A 26,501-nucleotide genomic window follows, 5' to 3' on the forward strand; every position below is an offset into this window, starting at 1 on the left:
CATTAGTTACCCCCAGCCCCCATGAGTTATTGGCCCCAGCCTTGGTGAGGTTTATCCCATCTTGTAACAGAATTGGCCCTAATGCTCACAGAAATCTGAATAATTCTCTCTTTCACTATCTCTCAAACCATGGGGGAGATTCCTGAGACTAAGAGCTGGATTATCTGATTCTGGGGCTATTTCCCAGCGTGAGAACGGAAAACTGGTGCAAAACGGCCACCGATTCCCCGTTTTGCTGGTGGCTACCAGGATGGGCCGGCTCTATCTGCCGATACACCCCAGAGAATTGGCGGGTCCGTGGCGGCGCATGCGCACGGCGGCAGCCTGCAATGGCCGTGCCGTGCTACATGGCAGACGGAGCCCGCGGACCCGACCGACGAAATAATGTCCCCCCCCCTCCCTTTGGCTGGCTCACGTGCCCCGACCACCTCCCCACCGTGCCCCCAACCCCAAATAATGTCCCTCCTGCCCGCGGATAGGCCCTCCCCCAACTGTGGCGGTGCTGGACTGAGTCCGCCGCCGCTCCGCTGAGTTCCTGATGGTTGAGACCATGAGAGATCGATGCTGTCGGTAACTCGGTTAGTCGGGGGGGGGGGGGGGGGGAGCATCAGGGGGGCTGGCCTCAGGCACTGTCCTGAGGCCGTCGATACATGCCGCATGGTGCTTTGGAGGGGAGGGAACATCTCGAAAGTGGCACCGCCCCTGATTTGGTTGTAAATTTGGATTCTCTAGCCATTCCACGTACGCGATATCGACGTCAGCGACCGCAGAATCCAGCCCCAAGTGTTAATGCAGGTGCAGTATTTGTGGACTTCCAAGACAGCAAAGCTACCGCTGACCTGGACCGATTCAGCGACTTTTGAGAGGCTAACATTGGCGCAACTTGGAACACGATCGGCTCCAATGAGAAACGGTGTCGGATTCACGATTGACACTCAGGAGGCTGACAAGCTGCAGCCGCATATATACACTATCCCAGCCAACAAGATAGCAGCAAGATGACAGGGAAGCATACAATTCCTACACCCAGCCAATCAATTTACTCTGCATGGGTAAAGTCCACTTTTCTCAAGGGTATTTAAATAGCATTTAGGTTGCTATTTTCTCAAAAGGCCTAAAAAGGTTTTCTACCTCCTGTTTGAATTTTGGGAGGGTCTGCAGAAATTCAAATATATTCCCATAAGATTAAGCTCTCCTCTAAATGCTGGCAGCTGCCCTCTAATTTCCAGTGTCTTAAGCTGCAAATCCTTCTATTTTGCTCTTTTCTCTCTCTTTTGCTTTTTCCTCTCTCTCTAATTCTAACCTCCTCATTTCCATCTCCATTTCTTTTCCTTTTTGCTTCATTTCTTTCTCTGTTCTTTTTAATTCCCTTTCATGCTTGACCTGCAAATTCTATCCAGCTGAATTTCCCTACCAGAGAATGTCTTTGATGCTGCACTACCTTGTGGGTTCTACTGAGTTCGTAGCATCTCTTTCAATTTTAAATGCTGAGCAATCAGATCAGTCAACTTCACCTTCCTAGCTCTGGCTGGTACCTCTATTTTTAATTACCCGGCCAATTTGACTAGCATTTTTCAAAGCTCTTTTAAATAAACCAGAGGCAAGTCGTCCACCTGAAGAAAAACTTTAGCAGCTTCCAGAACAATCCTGTTATACCACTGCAAACTAGTGCTTTTATACTGTAACCCAAACTTCGTCGTCTAACATTCCAAAGATCCCAGACCCGAGCCCCAAATTATGTTATGATACCCTGGGCTAGTGGGCGGTCAATTCCAGCTCCAATTCACCGCCTTCACAACACAAGTGAAGTAACAAATAATTCTTAGAAAAATACCCAGAGTCTTTGGCCCTTTGCTGCCAATAATTACAAACATCAGGTGTGTAAGTTTAAACAATCACTGTTTATTTATTACAAGAACTATAATGGAATATGCAGCAAAACAACTGATTAACTATTATCTAATTCCTAATTCTCCACTTTAACTTGCCCCACCCTCTATACACACACGCACACGATAAACATACAAAGAGGGGAAGAAATGGGGTAAAAAATAAGGAAAAGAGAATAAGAGTCTTTGTTTCAAATGGATGTTTCCAGCAGCTTACTACTCTTCAGACTTTACTTTCAGTATGAGTTTTTTTCTGTGAATTCATTCAGGTCCCTGCAGTTTCAGGAATTCAGCACTCATAGCCTGTGACCCAATAAAGGGACTAGAAATGTAAAAAATATCAATAAGAAAAATCACAAACCCTTAAAACCACTTAACGTGAAAACATATATTGTGAAATTGACAGCAGAGATCAGAGAACCAAAGCTGTGAATGAAATAATGTTTTCTCTGGGGTGCAAGTGTAATATTTATCAGGACTGTCAGCCAAGCCTCATTATGTGCAAACCAAAAATACCATAATTGTTGCATGCACAGAGAATGCTGACATGCAGCATCTCGCACAACAAATTTATGCACAGCATCTAAACTAAGTGGGATATTCTGCATCCGCATACCAGCTGTACTTTTTAGCTGCTGTAATCTTGAACAACTGGATCAGGTCATATGATCATTCATCAAGGAACTTATTAGACCAAATTAGTTTTAAACTGGATAAAGTAGAAGTGTTTTTGTAGGTTTGCCAATTTTATTTCCATTGCCTGAACATCATTGTCTTTCTATTGGTCAGGGTGATAGTGGAGGACCTCTGGTTTGTGAACAGCCTGGAAAGAGATGGACATTATTTGGTCTAACGTCTTGGGGATCGGTGTGCTTTACAAAACTTCTTGGACCTGGTGTTTACAGCAATGTGACTCATTTTGTTGAATGGATTGAGAGGCAGATCTATATTCACACTTTTTTATAAATAAATAATTCAAAGGCCAGCAGAACAGCCTCCAAGATGAAATCTTAAATAACAAGAAGCAGAAATGTGGCAGCTGGCAAGGACTGCAAACCATCTACATGATCATTCCTCTTCCCTTATATCACAGCCCACACCCTTCTCCACCCCATTCACTGAAATCTTTCAGTAATGATACAATTCATAAGGAATAACTACACCAGTCAATTGTGCTCACGCTTGAGAGTTGCAATGTTCCAAAGCTCTATGGCACTATAAGTGACTAAAATCTTCTGGGAAATAAGGTCAGTATTTGCTGTTCAGTCTGTGGAGAGGAATTTTTGCTACCTCTAATTTGAGCTGTTTGAGAAAGCTGTGACTGTATTCTTCGGGAGACTGCCTCGCGCTGAGGATGCTGATGAGGGGTGAAATTCTTTCATATATTGCAGAATTATATATAGAATGGGTTTATTTTGCTTCAGTGTGTAACAGTGAGCCCAAATTATTGGGAATCTAGATTAATTTCTACATGGTGGTCAGTCTAAAGCTTTTCTTATAATTAATCCTTAGTGGCTGTGTGAAATATTTTTTAATATGTTAATATCAAATACAGTTATTATATTGGATAATGATTTTTTAACTGGAATACTCGTTAGAAAAGTGTAATATGGCAGTGAACAGTTCCTTTCCTAAAAACGTCCTTGCCGAGTTATTGCAGTATGTGAGAGAGAACAAAGTTTTAGTATGAGTGATTCTAGATTAATGCATTTAAAATAAGCAAGGATTTGATTTTCTAGCATTGATTGCAGTGATGATATACAGCAATAGTTCAATCCATTGCAACGCAGTTTCATTCACATTTAAAATAGAATACAACCATTCAAAGAATGAATGAAGTATACTTCTCTTGAATCCATGATTGAGCAAAAGAAGAATTGCCCTGTATTTTCTCATGATGCTTGAATTGAAATCAAATTGAAACATATTGTATACAGGATCACTGTTCTAGATTTAAATATGGACTTATGACATTAGCCTTTTGAACCCCATCTGCCCATTGGGCTGACAGTCTCATTGTTTAGGATTTCCAGTGTTTGGTGCTGATTTTCCTTCAAAGAGGACTGGTCACATTTGGAAATCAGTTCACAGTCTGATACTTTTTTTTGGCAACAGGAATTAATTAAATTGGGGGCTTATCTCCTCTCTGCTCTTGTTTGAAGTTGTTTAAGGGCTCTCTTTCTGTTGTGTCAGCATACACCAAATGTGAAGTGAGGTTTCCAGTTTTACTTTTTCTCTGCTACTGTATTACTCCTACAGCCACTGTTTAAACAAACGTAACTCAAATTATTCTCTTATGCCAAAGTTTTGTTTCAGCTCACTTTTTATTCACAATGGAATTTTGTGTGGCAGCTTGCTATTCGAGTCTGTGGGAATAAATATTACACTGTGATGGCACTTTTCAACAATATAATGCTATGTACTTTGCTCCTGTATGATTTCTAAACAAAGGCATTTTAGAAATGTCTGCAAAGTTCAATGTAACATTCCATGTAAAGATAATATGATGGTTGTAATTTTATAAAATATTTTTATATTGTTTTTTCTATGTGTGCACATTTGAACTTTATGCTGTTGTGTTTAAGCAATTTGGGTATTTACACTTTGTGATGTAAATAACTATCAAAAAGCAAACTTCTCGTGGCCAGTGTTGTAAATTGAAGATTTGAGGTTAAGCTTGTTCTACTGTTAGCACCAATTCAAATAAAAACACAAATTTTAGCCTCATTAAAATGTCAAATCATTATACAGCAGGACTCGTTCTTGGCTTTAGTGGATCAAGATCAGAATAATCAGTCTTTTCCTAATCCTTCAGTAGTATGTGCATTGTAACTTACTTCTTGCTTCTGAACATCTGTGATTTATCTAGTCATTCATAATGCACTTTGTTCACAATGTCACTGCATCCTTAATTGTTTCCTGCAGATTTCTAACCCTGGTCAATGTTGTGTAATATTTTGAGCATTTATGCCACATTTTAAGCTACTTTCTTAACTCACACACCCACAGCTATCGATTAAACTTTCAGGTCAAAAGCCCTAAACTAGAAACTTTTGTTACATGGTTAGAAGATAATGGTTGGACAAATGACAATGACGATGGTTTAAACATTGAAACATAGTTTATGCAGCCAATTACTTAGTTTTAAATTCTATGCCCAGGATCCCACAGGTCTTATTAACTGCTTTCTCATTCTGTAATTTCATCTTCAAAAATTTGTGCAAATATACCCCAGGCCATTCTTGCATCTTCTTTAGAATGGTATCATTATTTCACATTACCTCTCATCATTCTTCCTACCGAAAGGTAGCATTTCACACTTCTCTGCCATAAATTTTGTTTGCCTATTTCATCAGCCCAAGTCCTCCGTATCTCATCCTCTGCTGATGCCCCCCTTAAAGAGTAACCAAGGGAGTCCTCCCTGAGGTTTCTCTTCTTTCCCGTAGGGAATTGTTTGCCCTAATTGTATTTCCTTTTAGCTGACAAGGAATGGACCACTGCCTTGGCGGAATACAAATCAGTGATTCCAACATTCGTCTCCAAACACAGCCAAAGCTTGGTGTTTTGTTGGTAGTTGGCATATTACCAAACATATGGTTGTCATGATATGCAAACATGCAACAAATGAACACTCAGAACAGGACATAACCAGTGGGCAGTCAGGACACTCAGAGGTGGCATCACCACAAGGGGCATGACATAAACACTATAAAAGGGATGAGGCACTCACACCCTGCCTCTTTCCCACAGACAGACATCTAGAGAGTTAGACAGGATTGATCAGCAGCATCATACCCCAGCACATGGCTTAGAGCAAGCTGGTACAGTTAGACTGAGTTACTACAGTTAGATTAGCAGAGAGTCAAACTCATTTGAGAACTGTGTTAATAGTTCAATAAACACATTGAACTCATTTCAGAGTCTGGAGCATCCTTTAATTAAGACTGCATCAAGTAGCAGCCTATGTTATCCGAAGCAGCATAACATAACAATGGTCACTTTGACTCCAAACTTCCATCTGACAAAACTGTTTTCCAAGAAGAACGAACAATTCTCTGCAGTGTCTAATATTCAGCATTGCTGTGCTTCTGCTGCACATCTCATAACAGGCATTTGGAACAGCAAACGACTGCTTCCCTCTTGCCAAGAAATGATGCCGAACTATAATTTTTATTCACAAATCACTTTTTCTTAATCAATCATTAATTTCTAAATTACTATTCTCTAAAATGTGTTGTGTAAAATTCATGCCAACTCCTTAGTCCTGGTTGGTTACTTTTATGCCACAGAGTTTACCAGACTGGTTGCAAAGTATGAGTCAAAAGTCACAAATGTAAGTTGAGTCCCTTTGCAAGAAGGAGCTGTGAACACTGAAATGATGGAAGTACATAGTATGTTCACCACATTTGTGACAAGACCTGGTTAAAGCTTAGGATGTAGAACTTCTGTCAACACTGACTTTCACAAATATTGATGAGTTTGCTGTTCAGATCCAGCATTTTATCATTTTACTTTAGATTTCTAGCATTTGTAGGTTCCCTGTTATTTGAAGCAGTGGCTGCATTGTACTGTAACATGTAAAAAAATAATAAAACAAATACCTTAATAATGAATCACTTTTGCTTACTTTAGCATTTTAAAACCATAAGTTACCAGACACATTTGAGGAACAAAATATTTCTAAACTAAAGAGTGCTCCAATAATTTATTTTCCAGACGGTATATATAGAAAGACCGTATAGATTTGCTGAAAACAAGGTCTCTTCCAAATGTCGCAGCAAAATTAACCAACCTACATCCTTGAATATTACGAAGAAGGGATGAAGATTTCAGCAACAGATTATCTTAGGCAGAGGTGGGCGATGTTCCACAGGTAGAAGCAGGCAATATGGTGAGCAAATATGTGGTGGGAAGTTCAGCATGGGGACAAGTACAACACAGTGTGTAAACAGCTTGGCTCAGCCTCAGACAATTGCCTGGGAGATGTTCGTTATTGTGTCTGGGGCACAGATTTTGTTTTGGGGACAAAAGGCAATGAGCTAGATTCTCTGGTTGCCGACGGCAAAATCGCATTTGGCGAACGCCGGAGAATCACATTTCCTGACTGAATCAGGGGCGGCAACGCTTTCGCGATGCTCTGTCCCCTCCAAAGCGGCGTACTCAGAGTATGCCATGCCACGTATCGATGGCTTCAGGCCATTGCCTGAGGCCCGCCCCCGATGCTCCGCCCCCAACCGGCCGAGTTCCCGACGGCGCAAGACGTGCGGTGTCTCATCCATCGCGAACTCAGCCTGGCGGCTGCAGACTCAGGCCAGCGCCGCCACAGATGGGGGAGGGCCGATCCGCGGGCAGGGGGACATTATTCGGGGCTGGGGGCACAATGGTGACTGTGGTGGGGCAATTTTGGGCGCACAAGCCGACCGGAGGGGGCTGGATTATGTCGTGGGCTGGGTCCGCGAGCAGCCTCCGCCATGAAGCACAGGCGCTGCAGGCCAGTGTCATGCTCATGCGCGGACACGGACCCGGCAATTCTCCGGGCGTATCGGCAGCTAGAGCTGGGTGCTCTAAGCTGCTGTCCTGCTAGTCCCCAGCAAAATGGAGAATCGGTGGCCATGTTGTGCTAGTTTTTCTGGTGTAAAATGCCACCGTTCCCACGGTGGACATAGCACCAGAATCGGCAAATCCAGTCCAATGGCTTTCTTTTCCCTGGTGTTCAAATGGAGTAAATTTCTGCTTATTCATTACTGGGTGTCTGGCAAACAGCGTAACAAATTAGAGGCATTCCGCAAAACTATGGTATTTTGATGATGTTGCAGAGGAACAGCATGTAGATGAAAAACGGGAAGGTTCCAACGATGGATCCTTGGGGCAAGAGGCAACTGTGAATGTGAGTTGTAAGGTGGATGCAAGGAGCCTTCAAGGAGATTTGGACAGGCTAATGAGTGAATGAGCAAGAACATGGCAGATGGAATATAATGTGAATAAGTGTTATCTACTTTAATAGTAAAAATAGAAAGGCAAACTATTTCTTTAATGGTGAGGAGATTGGAAAGTGTAGCGGGGTCAAAGGAACCTGGATGTCTTTCTTTGTGAGTCACTAAATGATACCATGCAGGTGCAACAAGCAATCAGGAAGGCATGATGGTCTTCATCACAAGGGGCTTTGAGTACTGGAGTAAAGACGTCTTGCTGCAATTGTATAGAGCCTTGGTAAGACCACATCTGGAGTATTGTATATTTGATCTTGTTATCCAAGGAAGGATATATTTGTAATAGGGAGAGTGCAACAGAGGTTCACCACACTGATCCCAGGGAAGGCAGGATTGTCTTAGGAGGAGACTGGACCTGTATTCTTTTGCATTTCGAAGAATGAGCGGTGATGTCATTGAAACTCACAAAATTCTTACAGGCCTTGACTGGACAGATGTAGGTAGGATGTTTCCCTTAGCTGATGAATGTAGAATGAAGGAACAGATCATTTAAGCCTGACGAGGAATTTTTTCACTCAGAGGGTGGTGAATTTTCGGAATTCTCTATCCCAGAGGGCTATTGAAATTCAGTCATTGAGCATGTTCTGGATACTTATGACATGGAGATATATAGGGACAGTGGGAAAACGGCATAAGAGGTCAATGGTAATCCATGATCTGTGGAGTGGGCTTGACAGGCTGAATTGCCTACTCCTGCTTCTATTCCAATGTTCCAAATTATGCTGCCATTCATCCAGGGCAACATTGTCATCCCAGGAACCAATTGACTGAACATTTGTTTTACCTCCAAGGCAAGTATATCCTTCCTTCGATACGGTCAGGCTCTGTACAAGGGTGAAGATAATGGATATTACAGACTGTAAGAACATTCACAGAACCTGCTGATGTGGCTCTAACCTCACTTGTGACCGGACATTTAATTTTAGTTAAACATGGACCCGAATATTGATACCTCACATCCACCTGTTAAGTTTAAACATCTTATTGTTTGAGGATGAACTGTGTTTGAGGAATATGGGAGATCCAGGCTGTTGGTCTCGGAGTGTCATATTGCATAAAGGAGAGAGGTCAAGTTAGGGCAGAGTAAAAGTGGATGACCATAGTCAACTGTTATTGTATCATGATTGCCTGGGTCCCTTTAACCTTAGCCATGGGACTGAAATCAACCTCCAGGGGCTGCAGTTTAAAATACCCTGAACTAAGCAAATGCTTAGTTCATCGAGGGCCGAAGGGCCTGTACTGCGCTGTATCGTTCTATGTTCTATGTTACTGAGAAACATCTAAACATCAAAACCGTCATAGTTGAAAATCTTCTAATGCATTTATTCCAGCTTCCAAGTATGAGAACCAATCTCATGGTTATTCATCTAAAAGACCTTCTCTGCAGCTAAATGGTCAACTCAACTAAGACTACATGAAGCCCATATTGATAAAGAGACTGAGTTATAAATTATATTTTTATAATTATAGCTTTAACTTCATCTGTACCTATTCTTTGTGTGCGCGATTGTGTCAGTGAGATGAGTGATTTAGATGATGCATTTTAAACATTGGGGGGCAAGTGTGTGATAACAAGCAACCTTCATTATTTTATAAATCACCAAAAGGCCTGCAGCTGGAATCTATTTTTAAATTAGGAAAAATCATTCTGAGGGTAAGGAAATACATACACCTTGCACAAAAACATCCTGATTACTGACTGATGGGACCACAAATTCTGTCTGCAAAATATAGAGACCAAAACTGTACACAGTATTTTACGTGTGGTCTTGCCAAGTGCTCTAAAATGATAGCAGTATTATTTATTCTGTTACTCCAGGCTCTCTGAAATAAAGGTCAAAATGTTATTTGTCATCTCAATAGTTTACCTTACATACCTGCTAATTCTGTGTTTTTGTACTAATACACCCAAGATCTCTGAACATCAACACTTAAAAGATTTAAATGCCATTTAAAAATATTCTGTTTTCTATACTTGCTACCACTTACCCACATTGTACTCCATTTGCCACCTAGTTGTCTAAGGGCGCGATTTAACTAAATGGAACCAAAGTTCAATAGAAAGCGCGTTTAGCTGCGTGTTTCTCAGCGCAACTTGCGTTTGATAAGGGGCCTCAATGGGGAACGTGCAGCCACATCTTAGCCTCGTTTCCCGCTCACCGGAACTCCTCTATCGTGAGAGACACCTATGCAAAAAATGTCAATGTGGCACATCGGCAGTGCCATTTTGGCAGTGCCAGGTTGGCAGTTCCAAGGTAACCAGGTGGAACCAGCAGTTCCAGAGTGCCACCCTGCCCAAAGAAAATGCACCTGGGGCCCTCTGTGAGACCCCCAGGAGTGAAATGAAATGAAATGAAAATCGCTTATTGTCAAAAGTAGGCTTCAATGAAGTTACTGTGAAAAGCCCCTATCCGCCACATTCATGTGCCTGTTTGGGGAGGCTGGTACGGGAATTAAACCGTGCTGCTGGCCTGCCTTGGTCTGCTTTCAAAGCCAGTGATATAGCCCCGTGCTAAACCAGCTCCTGTGCCATTCTGTCTGGTCCCTGATTGTGGAGACAAGTATTGAATGGCACTTGCCCGAGGTCTCCGAGGTGAAGGAGATGCAACCAGTGGAGTGCTGCCAGGATCAGTGCTGGGGCCTAATCTATCTGCAATCTATATTAATAACATAGCCGGAGACCAAGAGCAATGTAGCTAAGTTTTCTGACAATACAAAGTTAGATGGGAATGTTACCTCTGAGGACACAAAGACATTGATGCCACGCCTCAGGTAACCCAGGAATGAACACATTCAAGTGAGATTAGCTGTCTCACTAAAAAGTGATTCCGCCCACAATGGGCGGGATTCACATCGCAGCATCTTGTGAGGTTGCATTAGATCTCGTGAGGCGTTGCCAGCCGGGTAGATCCTGGGTCAGGATCTTCCGGCTTTTATCGGCCACGTTGCGCCATGGTGAGCTGCTTTTTGGGCGCAGCACGGCCATTAAATTGTGCCCTACATTTCTTTGCAGCTTCTTTCAGAAGGTTAGTGAGACCTGATGGGCCAAATGGCCTCCTTCTGCACTGTTGAACACCATAGTTCTATTCCATGGAAACCCATGCAGACACAGGAGAATGTACAAACCCCATACAGTGACCCAAGGTCCGAATTGAACATTGGTCCCAGGTGTTGTGAGGCAGTGGTGCTAACCAATCTGCAACTGTGATAACGCTGTTAAATACGTTTCTGCCTTAGACCATAAGACATAGGAGCAGAATTAGGCCATTCAACCCATCGACCCTGCTCCCCATTTAATCATGGCTGGTGTGTTTCTCATCCCCATTCTCCTACCTTCTCCCCATAAACCCTGATCCTCCTAATAATCAAGAACCTATCTATCTCGGTCTTAAAGGCACTCAGTGACTTGGCCTCCACAGCCTTCTGCAGAAATGAGTTCCAGTGAGTCACCACCCTCTGGCTGAAGAAATTCCTACTCATCTCTGGATTGTCCCTTCAGTCTGAGGCTGTGGCCCCAGTTTCTACTTTATCCTACTGGTGGAAACATCTCCACGTTCACTCTATCCAGGCCTCTCAGTATTTTGTAAGTTTCTCATCCTTCTAAACTCCATCAAGTACAGACATTGAGTCCCCAACTCCTCTTCATATGACAAGTTCTTCATTGTGGGGATCTTTTTTGCGAACCTCTCTGGACCCTTTCCAAGGTTAACACCCCCTTCCTTAGATACTTAGCTCACAGTATTCCAAATAGGGTCTGACCAGAGCCTTCTACAGCCTCAACAGTGCATCCCTTCCTCTTGTAATCTAGCCTCTCAACATGAATGGTAACATTGCATTTGCCTTCCTAACTGCCCACTGAACCTGCATGTTCGGAGTCCTGGACTGGACTCCCTAAGTCACTTTGCGCTTCTCATTTCAAAAGCCTTTCCCCATTTAGAAAATAGTCTATGCCTCTATTCTTCCTACCAAAGTGCATAACCTCACACTTTTCCACATTGTATTCCATCTGCCATTTCTTTGCCCATTTTCCTAGCCTGTCCAGGTCCTTCTGCAGCCTCCCTGCTTCCTCAGTACTACCTGTTCCTTGCTTACTTCAATTAGCTTATTCATTTATAATTATCTGATAACTAAATGTTGTGTTTTGATGTTTCAGTAAGACATTTGTAGAAGTTTGTAAAGTTTATTCTAAACATTTCTTAACAAAAATAATTTTATGAATACAAAATTTTGAAACAGTTAACATTTAACTTAATGTTTTTTAATCAGCTGAACAATGACTTAAAACTATCTCAACTTTTACCAATTTCTTGCAATAAAATATATTTTCTCACGCAATGGTTCCGTCTATTTGTAAAGGTGAGGGGGGGAGAAAGAGGAGGGATGTGACATATCAATTGTTAATGTAACAAACACAACGTGCAAAAGCAGCAGCTGCTGAAGCACAGTGTCCTGGCACACATCTATTCTGACATCATTTTGTGATATCCTTTCGCAGTACACTTTTAGGGATGGGTGATTGATTTGTTGCAATACCTGTCAGAGAGATAGTTCACATTAGCTTACAGGAGGCTTGCATATATCAACTAAGGCATTACGGAGCCTGAGAGAGGAATACTCGTGATTTAGTGTTCAAGGACCGATCCCACCTTTTGGAAACTCCTGCCAAGTGAGTGATTGAAGATGTGACTCTGCGATTGGGCTCATCAGCCACTCAAGGACCCACAGAACCCGTGACCTGTAACACTGAGTATCTTCGGTGGAGAATCATACTAGTTAGTGAGTGATCACTGCATTCTATCCATTACAGTTCCTTTAATAAATTAACATCCTCATGACAAAAGTAAGTTTTAAAAAAATAAAAATACATCTTCCTTTCATTTCATTTGCATTTTAAACATTTTTAAATGCTAAACACTAAACTTGCGGTGGCAGCAAGTAGGTGGAGGTTGCACATCAGGTGGCTCCTGCTCGAGGCTCTGTTTTCTGGACTTTTATGCCCAGTTTCAGGGGTAGTTTTTGAATGAACTGGTGCAGGAAGGTATAAGAAAGGTGGGGGGTGTCAAAGACCCAGAAGAAGGGCACTGGAAAGAAGGGGGCGAGTGAAAATCTGCCGTTGAGTGAGTTGGTGAGTCAGGCAGGAAGAAAGATGACGGAGGTTGGGTCACTGGGTGGGGCCACTCCCCTCACAGTGGAAACTCTGATCGAGGTGATGGGGGGGAATTTGAGAGGCAGTTCACCAAGCACAGAGGTGCTGCAGAGGGAGATGATGGCTGCGACAAAGAGTGGGTGAAGGAGGCGATTGCCTGGTAAAGGTGGCAATGTTGAAGATGTCAGTCAAGATGCGGGAGCAAGGAGAGACACTGAAGGGGGTGGAGGAGGCTCTGTCGAAGTTCACCTCGATAGGTTAGGAGCAGCATAGGCCAATAATGGGCTCAGTATTAAGGTGATGGACCTGGAGAACAGGTCAAGGCGCCAAAGTCTATAGATCATGGGCAAGGATGTTGCCAGAGCTTCTGGGGAGGGGGAAGGACCCTCCTGATAAGAGTTGGACAGGGCACGTTGGTCTCTCAGGCCGAAGCAGAAAGCAAATGACCTACCAAGGATGGTCAGAATCTGCTTCCATCACTCCCATGTGAAGGAGAAGGTCCCGAGTTGGGCGAAGCAAAGGTGAGAGGTGAGGTGGGAAGGCATTGGCATACAAATATACAAAGACTTGACAGCGGAGGTGGCCTTTGGGCAGGTGAAGGCCGCACTGTACATCAACGGCGTGAGGTTCCGAGTGGTCTACCCTGCAAAGTTGAAAGTGATGCTCAACCCGAGGGATTTCTATTTTGAGACGGTGGAGGCGGTGGAGATGCTCATGAATGTTGAAGGACTGGGACTGAAAATAGAGATGGGACTGGGACTTAGTTTGAGTGAATGGGGGCTGTGCTTTGTCTCTCTTTATCTGTTTCTCATTTTGCATTTGATGGGGAGGGGTTGGATGGTTTTTGTGTTTTTTACCTTTGTTTATAGTTGCTTACACGCGTTTATGTCTTTTTTCTGGGGGCGTTGTTTTTTGGGGCTGGGTTATGGAGGGTCATTGGGGGGAGGGTGGCTCCAGCAGGGGTGTCCGCACTCGCAAATGAAGGTTGGCTAGTGAACGGGAGTGTGGTGGTGGGGAGGGGCCATTGTCATTGGGACCTGGTTGAATAGGTTTTGATGGGCCCGGGAGGTGTGAAAGGTTGATACTGGGCGAGGTGTTTTCAAGGGGAAGTGGATGGGGGTTTCTGGGAGGGGGAGGGTTTGACAGTAACAAAAAGATGGGGAATGTCAGGCCAGAGGGACAGGGTCCGGGATTATGATGATGGAGGATAGGAGAGACTGGGGGGGAGAGGAGGAGAGACACCCCCCCACCCCGCCTTGTCGTGGAACATGAGGGGGTAAAGAGATTGAGAGTTTTACACATTTGGTAGAGCTTCAAGGCCGATATGGTGATGTTGCAGGAGACCCATTTTAGGGTGAAGTATCAGGTGAAACTTAGGTAGGGTTGGGTAAGTCAGATGATTCATTCGGGGTTTGATAGTAGGGCTCACGGGGCAGCGGTATTGGTGGGCAAGAGGATGAGGTTTCAGATGGCGAAGGTGCTGGCTGATCAGGGGTAGGTGATAGTGATAGGTGTGTGAGAGGGGAGGTTGGTGGCACTGGCGAGTGTATATGGCCCCAACTAGGGGTGATGCGGAGTTTGTGATGCCGGCTGTCATCCATGGGATATGGATACCTATGAGTTGACAGTAGCGGGGGACTGGAATGTGGTGCAGAGGTCCCAGCTGCGTTCGCTGACCCAGTCCGGGGGGGGGGGGGGGGGGGGGGGGGGGGGGGGAGGAGAGGGGGAGGGGATGGAGGCGCCAGGTGGGCTCATGAGATGAGAGGAGTGGACCCGTGGAGGTTCTTGCATCCAAAGGAACGGGAGTATTCATTTTTCTCACCAGTACACAATGTGGATTTGAGGATTGGCTTTTTTGTGGTGGGAAAGGTGCTATTGGCTCGGGTTTAGAGGTTGGAGTACTTAGCAACCATGATATCAGATCACGCTCCGCATTGGATGGATGTTGTTTTGGAGGAGGGGGTAGCCCAGAGACCGGGGTGGAGAATGGATGTCGGGTTGTTAGCAGACCAGAGCTTCTGTGACAAGATTGGGAAGGAATTTGAGGAGTATGTGGGGTTTAATTGCACAGGGGAGGATTCACGGTCGGTGGTTTGGGAGGCTTTGAAGGTGGTAGTGAAGGGGGAGGTGATCTCGATCAAGGCGAAGGTGGATAGGGAGGAATACCAAAGACTGATAGAGGAAATTTTGGAGGTGGCTTGGAGGTTTGCGGGGGTAGGTACTTGGATCCAGGTCTCCTGGCAAAGAGGAAGGAGTTGCAGTCGAGATTTGACCTATTGTCCACGGGGAAAACGGTGCGTTAACTGAGAAGGACGAGAGGGACTATTTACGAGTGTGGGGAGAAGGCAGGACATAGGTTGAAGCCGCCGGAGGAGGAGCGGGGTATGAGGAAATTTCTGGGTGAGTTGGGGTAACCGAGGCTGAGAGAGGAAGGGCATGTTTGGAGGAGCTGGTGTTGGAGCAGGAGGTGAAGGGGGTGGTTGGGAGGATTCAGGCGGGAAGGCAGCGGGGCCTGTCGGGTTCCCGGTCGAATTTTATAAGAAATGTAAGGACAACGTGGCACCATTGATGGTGGGAATGTTTGAGGATGCAATGGGGAGGGGTGTCTTGCTGCAAACAATGGGGCAGGCTTCCATCTCGTTGCTGCCATAGAAGGACAAGGAAGCGGTGGAACTTGGGTAAAATAGGCCATATCTCTGCTGAATGTAGATGCCAAGATACTGGCAAAGGTGTTGACGTTACGGTTGGAAGGGTGTCTCCCGAAGGTAATTGGGAAGGACCAGAGGGGTTCGTGAAGGGAAGACAGTTGATAACAAATGTGTGGAGGTTGTTGCATGTGGTCCTTCCTACGCAGAGGAAAGGGAGACCAAGTTTGTGGTGGCACTGGACGCGGAGAAGGCATTTTGATTGGGTAGAATGGAGTTATTTAATGGCGGTACTGGGGAGATTTGTGATTGGGCCGAGGTTTGTGGATTGGGTCCGGCTGCTGGATAAGGAACCGATGGCGAATGAGCACACTAACAGTACAAATTTAGGGCATTTTGCAGTACACTGGGGTACGAGGCAGGGATGTCCCATGTCCCCCCTTCTATTTGCATTAGCTATAGAATCCTTGGCCGTTGTACTGAGGAGCTTAGCGTTGTGAAAGGGGATAGTGTGGGGGTGGGTGGGGTAGTGGAACATAGGGTGTCCATATATACCGATGATCTGATGTTGTATGTGTCGGATCCGAACATGTCTGTGGGGAGTATAATGGAGCTGCTCCAGAGTCTGTTGGAGCGTGGTGCGGGGGCTGCCATTCCACTTGGCAGCAACCCACTTTAGGTATTTGGGGTGCAGGTGACCCGGGACTGGGCAGTTTAATTTCCTAGTTTGGTGGGGAGGGTTCTCCTCGTTTGTTTGGCGGGGGGGGGGGGGGGGGGGGGTGGCCAAAATTAGGAGGGTGGTACTGCAGAGGGGATGTCAGGCGGGGAGGGGGGGGGGGCAGGCCTCCCAAACATGCAGTATTGTTAAGGGCTGGACCAAGGAGTGGGGGGCGTGGGGGGGGGGGGGGAGCTCTGTGGTAAAGATGGCGGTGGGCTCTTGCAGAGATTGGGGTTGCTAGCGCTGGCAATGGAGCCGCTCCCGATCGTTCCAAGAAAGTACTCGGTGAGTCCGGTGGTGGAGGTCACGTTGCAGATTTGGAGGCAGTTTAGACAGCACTTTAAGCTGGGGCCGGATCAGGGAAGAATCATTGGTTTGAACCAGGGAGGATGGATGCCAGGTTTCAGGGATGGGATGAGAGGAAATGAAGGATTTGTTCCTTGGGGGACAATTTGTGAGTTTAGAGGAGTTGGGAGAGAAGTTTGGGTTGTCGCAGGTGGAAGGGTTTAGGTATATGCAAGTGCTGGACTTTGAGACCTTCCCAATAGCGCCAGCCTTCTCCTTACTGGAGAAGCAGCGTCAGCAGGTGTTTGGAGAGGGGGGGTTGTCACAGTGATCTACGGGAGGATTCTAGAGGAGGATAGGGTGTTCATGGAGGGGATTAAGGTGAAGTCGGACGAAGAGCTGGGGGTTGCACTGGAAGAGGGACTGTGGTGTGAGGTGCTGCGGAGGGCGAATGCCTCGACTTCGTGTGCGAAGTTGGGGCTGATACAGCTGAAGGTCGTGTACAGGGCGCACCTCACAAAATCAAGGATGAGCCGGATGTTTGAAGGGATGAAGGATGTCTGTGAGCGATGTAGGAGAGGCCCTGCGAACCATGTTCATATGTTTTGGTCCTGTCCGAAGCTGGAAAGGTTTTGGAGGATGATATTCAGTACAATCCCGGGGTCTTCCATGTGGATGTGAAGCCCAGTTTCCAAGAAGCCATATTCGGGGTGTTAGACCTGTCCAATCTGCAGGCTAGTGCGGGGGCTGATGTCTTAGCCTTCGCCTCGCTGATCGCTCGTAGACGGATCTCGTTTGGGTTCAAGTCAGCTTCTCCACCTTATGCCTTGGCATGGCAGCGGAACCTGCTGGAGTTTTGATCCTGGAAAAGGTGATGTTTGAGTTGAGGGGGGGTGAAATGGGTTTCTGCAATTTTTGCGAGTTTTTTCATCATGCACTTTTGTGAATTGGTTACTGTTCACTGCTGAGTGGGGGGGGGGGGGGGGGGTTGTTTTTGTTTGTTTGGAGTTTTTGTATTGTGAAAATGCTGAAAGTTTGTTGAATAACAACACTTTAAAAAAATTAAATAAATGCTACACACTAATAATATAAACACTAGAAATAACTCAATCAAAAAACCGTCTCCCAATGTCTCTGGTATCTGCTAGACCAAAAAATTTCAGTGCAAATTGAAAGGTGTAAAAACTTACCTAAAATCCGGGTAAGTGGTCCAAGTTAACGCTGCTGCAGCATTTTTAATTCAGCTGCTCCAGTGCAGCCCAGGGCTTCCAACTGTCAAAAAAGAACGGCTGGGAGCTTGATTGGCGCACACTTCCAGCGCGCATGCTTGTACGCCCGCACATCTGGGCCATCACACCGGCGCACCAGCGACGTAAGTTGCTGGCCGGAGATAAAGTCACGGGCCATTAAGATACAAATACCCGAGAATCCAATTATCAGAGTGTAGAACAAATGTAAAAAAAGTGACTCAATCGATTACATATATTAAAATGTTTTAAATACTGTCAGCACAAAAAAAATGTTCAGGTGTCACTAAAATATCTGGGAAGGCATTGAACTGCAAATATTGTATGAACCATGTAAAAAATAGTTTAGTTAACCCACTGAGGTAAAACCTCCGAATAAAGGGAGCCAATGCTGCCACTAGCACTTCTGGGATTAACTGTCCATTTCTTATAAACAAGTATTGTTTTCATGAAAAAAGGGACCCATTTCATTTATTTGGGAGGGAAGAAATCAGAAGAACTGCCTCATGCTTCTAACCTCAACATAAAACACAAATAACAACATCAGGTTTAATTGCCCATCAGTGAATCAACATGTAACCTGCTGCAGCAGCGTAATGGCAACATTGTAATAACGTTGGGAAAATATACTGTACAGAAAACTTTCAACATGAGTTAATCATTGCTTCACTCAGAAATCTGTGTTCGTTTAAAAAAATACTGCTTTAATGTACATAACCATCCAGTAAAATCAATTCCACGCATCAATAATTGACTTGTGAATGTCCATTGTAACAGCAATATGAATATTGGAATTGACAAAGCCTTGGACAACATTGACATTTTACAAAAACAGTATAATTTGATATTGTAAAACACCCTGTTCAAAGTGATAAGCTAATCATTGCAAATGAATGATTATGAATTTCAATGGCAAAAGTTCATTGCATCAATTAGCAAAGTTGGTGGACAAAAATGAAGACTTGAAAGAACAAATGAAACATCTTTGTACACAGTTGTCTGGGGGCTCAGATGTAATGGAGGAATGCGTTGCCCTTATTGGAATACGAAGAACTATTCAATTAAAAGAGGCAGAAAGAGAAGAATATCTCAACAAGTTGACTCAGGATAAGGAGAAATCGATGATTACCCCTTTTATACATGTGCCACAGAAAGAATAGTGAAAATTAATATGGGGAATGTTTAATCAAATCAGTGCAGCATAATTATTACAGTGCAATACAGAATTATATTACACTTCCACCCTGAGTAAACAACAGAATAAATATCATGCCCTCACAGTACTGCTTTCCGATCAGCATAGGAAGAAAATCCCTGGTCAAAGCACAATGCATGGTTACCACAGGTGGTTACTCTTTTTTAGAAAGCAACAGAGTGTTGTCAAGGTCACTTCTATAATGCTATTCATGCATGTTCGATACATTAATAAAATGCTCAGATGCAGCTTGAAAACAATCATCACCTATGCCAGTACGAACGGGATCAAGAAGAGTGTAATTGGAGTGAATTGCCTCTACTTAATCAGTTTTAGACATACATTGCAATGAAACTTGACTCAAGAGAATGTTTTGTAAAACCAGGACTATTCTTGACCACAGATGACTGTGGAAATCAAATCACTGAAAATACTGAAGGAGGAAATAGATTTCTAGACTGTAAAAGGTGTCAAGGGTATGGAGAGAGAGTACGGTGTTTAGGGGGAGGACCAGCCATGATCACACTGAATGATGGTGCATGATAAGTGGCACAATATATATTTTAGTTGGTGTGTCTATCAAAACTATTTGTTTGTAGCACTGTAGGGTATTGGAATCAGACATGATCATATTCTTATCGTCTTTGTGAATAGTCAGTCTATTTGGTTTTCATGAGGATAAATACAATGTAAATTTCATGGGGGAGAAAAAAATCAAGCATTTGCAAAGCTGCACATATCAACATTGAACAGTTTGGCATTATACATTGTGCCAATTATTAAAACAAGGAACAACTTGTAAGCATCAATATGTCATATAATAACAACACTATTAGGTAGTTCAACTGACTGACAGGCACTATCCTAATCCAGTGTCCTACGAACATATATTCTTTTTATTAATGAGCGATCTGTGATAATCTGTGACATGATCAATGTTGCATTGGGATACTTATGTACAAATGTTATAAAAGCAAAATAGTGTGGATGCTGAAAATCTGAAATAAAAACAGAAGTTGCTGGGAAAACTCACCAGTTCTGGCAGCATCTGTGGAGAGAGATAGAGTTAATGTTTTGAGTCCATATGACTCTTCTTTGGAAATTCCCAAAGTTCTGAAGAGTCAATATTAACTCTGATTCTCTCTTCACAGATGCTGCCAGAACTGCTGAGTTTTCCAGCATTTTCCGTTTTTATTTTGGTATAATATTATCAGATATTTTGAATAGTGCGTTAGGTGGAGTTGTAACTTTGGCTTTACCATTGAATGGTAGAAATGAAAGTTGGATTAGAATTTCCTGAAAAGGTCAAATCCAGTGAAATTTAACACTGGTTTTCCTGAGAATCTTGTTAGCATATCCTACAAAGTAAAAGAAACATAAACAAGTGCACATCAACATAAGCAATTGGGACCAGAGGAAAGCACTAAAGTTACACCAGATTCCTTCTTCAAGTCCCTCTTTATGCATGTTAACTGAAGTTTGAAGCCATCAAACCATTATTTATACAGTCATGGAATTTTAAAAATTGGTAATGCAAATCATTTTGACACCATAAGTCAAATGTAGAAAAATGCATTTTAGGGCTTAATGAAGATAAATCTTTTTAAAAACTAACAACTAATTTAAAACATTTCTTTGATTCTGTATAAAATCAAAATAGAATTTTAGGTCCTTTTGCACTAATGTTGAGGTGTAAATTTAAGTGGCTGGATTCTCCAATCCCTCAGCCACATGTTTCTTGGCAGTGTTCAGTTCGCTGGCGGCAGGATTTTCTGTTCCCACCACTGTCCATGGGATTTCCCATTGAAGACACCACGGTAAACCTGAGGGCAGGGGTGTCTGCCAGCGGGAACAGAGAATCCCAACTGCAGGAGAACATAAGAACGTAAGAACTAAGAGCAGGAGTAGGCCATCTGGCCCCTTGAGCCTGCTCCACCATTCAATGAGATCATGGCTGATCTTTAGTGGACTCAGCTCCACTTTCCGGCCCGAACACCATTCAGGCCAAGATCAGTTCAGAACTGGAGTAAACCATTATATGGTGACAAAAATGTTTTAATGAGCAACAGAGGTTTTGCAGAAATGGCACAAAGATCGTGGAAATTTGGATGTAGCCATTAAAAATTGGAATGACTTACACCTGGAAATCATTGATCTCTTGTGCTGACAATTGTACTATGTTGAACTTACAGCACAGATTTTCAGGAAATCCCAAGCCATAGTGACGGATTTCTCAGTTGATATTTTAGTTTCGGTCCAGTCTTTCACACCTGAAAATTCCAAATTTTGGGCACATGGCCTGCTTGAAAAGGGCTATCATTTGTTTTCCATTGGATTCATTAAATAGCCCTCGTTCAACTCAGAAATTAATGTTCTTGTAATAGATTAGGGCGTGATACATGAATACTATCTGGTTCTAAAGAAAATGAACAGGTAAAAGCAGCATGATAATTCAACCCAGGAAACCATTTATGGCTTACCAAACTTCATTTTTCTTCCTGAATTGCTGTGGAGCAAACAGGAATTCAGTGCTATATTCCTTCTTTGCCTTATTCTCCAGCAAAGGCCAACAAGGAACTGCGATTTGTCCTGTAGGGGAAATGGCATACTCCATGTAGCAAGTGCACACAGAAGTATGATTGGCATCAGAGCTCATTCCACATGTATTGAAGGGCACCAACCTATAAGTAAGTATTCAATGGCATAGCCTATTTTTGAATTATAGAGAGCAGCTCTTCAGCAAGGCAGTAGTTCGGATTGCAGTCTGCAACAAAGAATTGAACAGCAATACTGGTCTTAAGAAATTACTTCCTCATCCCTTGACGGTTATGTAAAAAATAGTTTTTACCCCTATCTAGCAAGCTCATGACATCCTTACAGATTGAGTAGTGCTAGCACCCTGCTGGAGGGAATTCCGGTAACCTGTCAGTCTCATGCCAGATAGAAGAGGAGGTATTTTTGTTCTTAGATTGTGAAGAAGCTCCTTGGTTGCGCACTTTTGAATGCATGAGGGAATTAAAACTGTCAGAGGCAGCTTTTGTTGTATGTGACTCTCGCATCAAGTCAGAGTTTTCAACCATTCCTGGTTTAAATAAAACAATGTTTGTCTGGACAAAGATACTGCCATTTTCTGGTGGCATTTCATTCAGTGGAACCACAGTAATGGCAGATTCTCCTTTTGCTGATGTAGCTACTAAAGGTGCTGCTCTTGCATCCTCAAATAAAAATGTGGACTGCTCTGAACAGCTTTTTCTCGATATAATTATGTTAGGTACAGAGCTGGTGTTGCTAATATCCACAGCAGGTACCTCACAGATTGGCTCGGTGTTGTTCCACTTCTCGATTGTCCTCTTGCGTTCCTCAGCGCTCAGCTTATCCAGTTGACGTGCCTTTAGCAGTTGAGATGGGAATACTGTTCCCTGGAAAATGCGATAGACGTACCTGAAAATGAAGTCAATGTTTGAGTGTTATTTAGCATTCTAATTTATTGAATTGATTAATAAATTGATCAAGCCATAGTGGTCATTTGGGTTAGGTAGAACATAAAAATGTTAAAAATCTAAAAGAGGGACATGACCTGTGTCAAGCCCTACCCAACTCCACTTCTGATTTTAATAGAAATAGGATGAGAGACAGGAGTCTAACCTTCTCTCAGTAGGCACGTCAGTCACTGAAATTATTTAAGGAGGTTGCTAGTTTCTATTTTGAACCCAGGATGATTGGGTTTCCTGAACATTAGCAAAAATAAATGAGAAGAGCTGTTTCCTTCACAAAGTTTCCTTATAGCACTACTTATGAGCCAAGAGAAAGAAGTGTGTTTCCTCCAAGCCCAACAAACTAACCTGTAAAAACCCCTCTGTCATTTACCACCCCACCTCCATTTCCTTTCAACACCTCACACCAACGACTGACTCTTGATGCCCCCATGAGTACCGCTGCCCCACTCTCTTTTACAATTTCCTCCTGTCACAGTAAGTAGAGATCCCAAAGTTTGTTCCTTTGGTTCATTCAAAGAGGACATATTACATATGCAGCAGGAACTGACAGGCTTGTTGCATTCTTGCAGGGGTACTAGTCCCACAATTTTCCTCCCATGTTTTTTGGATAGGACATTACTTGCTGCTGATTGTGTAGGAGGTTAATTGCCATTAGAACGCACATGGCCCTCCTTCAAATTATCCTTCCACACAACATCTGCCACTTTACCACAGCACTGTGCTGAGCGCAAAGGCTCAACAGTGCAGAACCTGACCTCGAGAAATTTTTGCTGGTATGAAACTCTGCTACCAATGCATTTTCAATCGAGTGGAGTTTTAATTATGTTGCGTTTTCAAATAGAATTAACAAGTATTAAATATTTATAAACCAAATTTAACCATTTTATGTATGTTTCCATTCCATTCATGCTTTGACCAAAAGCAGGTTCCTTGACTCATTGTCTGCTGATGCTCCAGCTTGAGCTATTTTCTTTTATTAGTGGTGGCTTTCCATTGCCTTCCACTCTCAGAGGCAAGGCGAGGTGGCAGGTCCTAATTCTATCTCAGAAATTAAACTTGTGTACATTCTGGACTACATGCTAATCATCTTGCCAACTGAACAACTGTCCACAATACAGTGTGTGATTGGTACTTCATACATTCATACCTTAACATAGTGCATTAATTGTGATGACAAGGTTTTAGGTAGTTGGTTGATTTTGTGCACAATTTGGTTGCAGTGGATTTTCACCTGCAATTACCAGTGGAACCAATGAGAAGAGACCGGGATGTTGCTCCCCCTAGGCTGGGATTCATATTTGTCTTTTTTGAGAAGACTTAAGTTTAGTAACTTTAGAACAAAGCAGAAATAGTATTTATTTTAATATTATTTTCTCCAATTGAGTTTGCCAGTCAATGGGTATGAATATCTTCTACTATTTAATGAAAACATACATTTGTTTTCATAGAATCATAGAATTACTACAATGCAGATGGAGGCCATTCGGCCTATCAGGTCTGCACTGGCTGCTGGAAAGAGCACCCCACCGTGGACCACGCCCCAACCCTACCACCGTAACCCCATTTAACCTTTTGGATATTAAGGGGCAATTTAGCATGGACAATCCACCTGACCTGCACATCTTTGGACTGTATGAGGAAACCAGAGCACCCGGAGGAAACCCACGAGGAGAAAGTGCAGATTTCACACAGTCACCTGAGACCGGAATTCTACCTAGGTCCCTAGGGTGTGAGGCAACATGTGCTAACCCCTGTGGCACTGCGCTGCCCTTTTAAACATAACAAGAAAAAATTACCCGTAGTCATTACAAAGTATATAATGTCTGGAAACCATCAGGATATCCTGGGCTAGTGTGTGGTCAATTCCAGCCTCAAATGACACGGCATTGTAACACAGGTAAAATGAGATATTATTTAAAATACCCAAGATCCTTGGCTGAGTCCAAAGAACTGCAGTCACCAGGTTTGTAACTTTAACACAAGTAAACTTTTATTATGTACAGTATTATAATTAAATGGACTGAAAATATAACTGATTATCTAATACCCTTTTTCCAAACCTCCCTTCTGAAGTAACCCACTCCCTTCACACACACACATAGACAAACAACACAAAGGGGAAAGGGTGTTATAAAGCTAAAGAAAATATTAATAAATAAAAGGAGAAAGATTTTTGATGCACTGGGATGATTTCCAGTTAGTGTCTCTTCGAAGTTCAGCTTTCTTGGATTTGTTTATTGTCACGTGTGCCAAGGTGCAGTGAAAAGTATTTTTCTGCGAGCAGCTCAACGGATCATTAAGTACATGAAAAGAAAAGGAAATAAAAGAAAATACATAATAGGGCAACACAGGGTACACAATGTAGCTAGATAACACCGGCATCGGGTGAGGCATACAGGGGTGTCATGTTAATGAGGTCAGTCCATAAGAGGGTTGTTTAGGAGTCTGGTAACAGTGGGGAAGAAGCTGTTTTTCAGTCTGATCGTGTGTGTTCTCAGACTTTTGTATCTCCTCCCCGGTGGAAGAAGTTAGAAGAGTGAGTAAGCCGGGTGGGAGGGGTCTTGATTATACTGCCTGCTTTCCCCAAGCAGTGGGAGGTGTAGATGGGAGTCAATGGATGGGAGGTAGGTTTGTGTGATGGACTGGGTTGTGTTCACAACTTTCTGAAGTTTCTCGCGGTCTTGGGCCGAGCAGTTGCCATACCAGGCTGTGATGCAGCCAAGTAGGATGCTTTCTATGGTGCACCTGTAAAAGTCGGTAAGAGTTAATGTGGACATGCAGAATTTCCTTAGTTTCCTGAGGAAGTACAGGTTCTGTTGTGTTTTCTTGGTGGTAGCGTCGACGTGGGTGGACCAGGACAGATTTTTGAAGATATATACCCCTAGGAATTTGAATCTGCGAACCATCTCCACCTCGGCTCCATTGATGCTGACATGGGTGTGTACAGTACTTTGCTTCCTGAAGTCAATGACCAGCTCTTTAGTTTTGCTGGCATTGAGGGATAGATAGTTTTATTTTGATACTTCGTCCTTCCAGACTTGAGATGATTTTCTCTGGCAAGGTTGTCTATCTTCTTTGCAGATTGAGCATCATTCCAAGCTCCCAGCAAAGAACGTGTTGGGCACTCGCTGCTTTCCGAGCAATAAAACAGCTCTTTCACTAAAGTAAGCAGGAGAGAAAGAGCAATCCATTCACTTCCAAGGTCTAAACGCTTTTGGCCAGTTCGCTCAGAAAACATCATGCATGAACCAATAACTGATTGTAGTGGGTCAGCACACTGTCCCTGGCCAACCCACCAGTTGCCAGCCAACCAATCAATCCGGCTCCCTTCAAACCTGGCTCCCAAAATCCACTCGGTGCTGAGGAGTCTGACTTCTACTTCCCAAAAATAAAATCTGAGAACAATGTTCTGACAAGCAAACTGCTTCAACTTGAGAGTCTTGTGATTAAAGGCACATTCAGATTATAGACCAAAATAATAAAATAACATAAAAGAAAGGGAACAAAGGAAATGAATAGAAAGGACTCTTACATATTACTCCACTTAGAGGGATGAAACATCATTGTAATGAAGTTTCATCACAAGGTATGTGACCCAAACCACAAAACACACATTCATTTTTCCTTCCTTTTCCACAACCTAAGTTCACCCAATTCTTATATTTGCCACTTATCAACACTTAAACCTGTGACAATACGTCCGTAGTAACAGTGTCCTTTCCAGGAATATGCACCATTTTTACATTGAAAGGTTGTAACAATAAATTCTAACAGAACAATCTTGTGTTCTGAGCTATAAATTTTTCCACAAACACAAGCAGATTATGGTCAGCACAGATTAGGCTTTGTTTATCATCATGCTGGATATAAACTTCAAACTAATAATCTT

The 26,501-nt window shown here is 43.3% G+C and overlaps 2 protein-coding genes across 16 annotated transcripts in view; one reads left to right on the forward strand and one right to left on the reverse strand.

The window, feature by feature from the left end:
- The window catches only part of corin (corin, serine peptidase), a 309,000-nt gene extending 304,384 nt beyond the window's left edge, over window positions 1–4,616 (forward strand). For all 12 annotated transcript variants that reach the window (XM_038791255.1, XM_038791254.1, XM_038791261.1 and 9 more), the window contains exon 22: window positions 2,679–4,616. In XM_038791255.1, the coding sequence (XP_038647183.1) occupies window positions 2,679–2,855 (177 nt within the window). In that variant the 3' untranslated portion in view covers window positions 2,856–4,616. The remainder of the gene's footprint in view (window positions 1–2,678) is intronic.
- A 13,987-nt stretch (window positions 4,617–18,603) lies between these two features.
- The window catches only part of LOC119962941 (probable phospholipid-transporting ATPase VD), a 363,410-nt gene continuing 355,512 nt past the window's right edge, over window positions 18,604–26,501 (reverse strand). For all 4 annotated transcript variants that reach the window (XM_038791265.1, XM_038791266.1, XM_038791263.1 and 1 more), the window contains one exon: window positions 18,604–22,556. In XM_038791265.1, coding sequence (XP_038647193.1) covers window positions 22,007–22,556 — 550 coding nt within the window. In that variant the 3' untranslated portion in view covers window positions 18,604–22,006. The remainder of the gene's footprint in view (window positions 22,557–26,501) is intronic.

The sequence above is a fragment of the Scyliorhinus canicula genome, chromosome 3, assembly GCF_902713615.1.
Source record: "Scyliorhinus canicula chromosome 3, sScyCan1.1, whole genome shotgun sequence".
In the NCBI taxonomy this organism is placed as follows: Eukaryota; Metazoa; Chordata; class Chondrichthyes; order Carcharhiniformes; family Scyliorhinidae; genus Scyliorhinus; species Scyliorhinus canicula.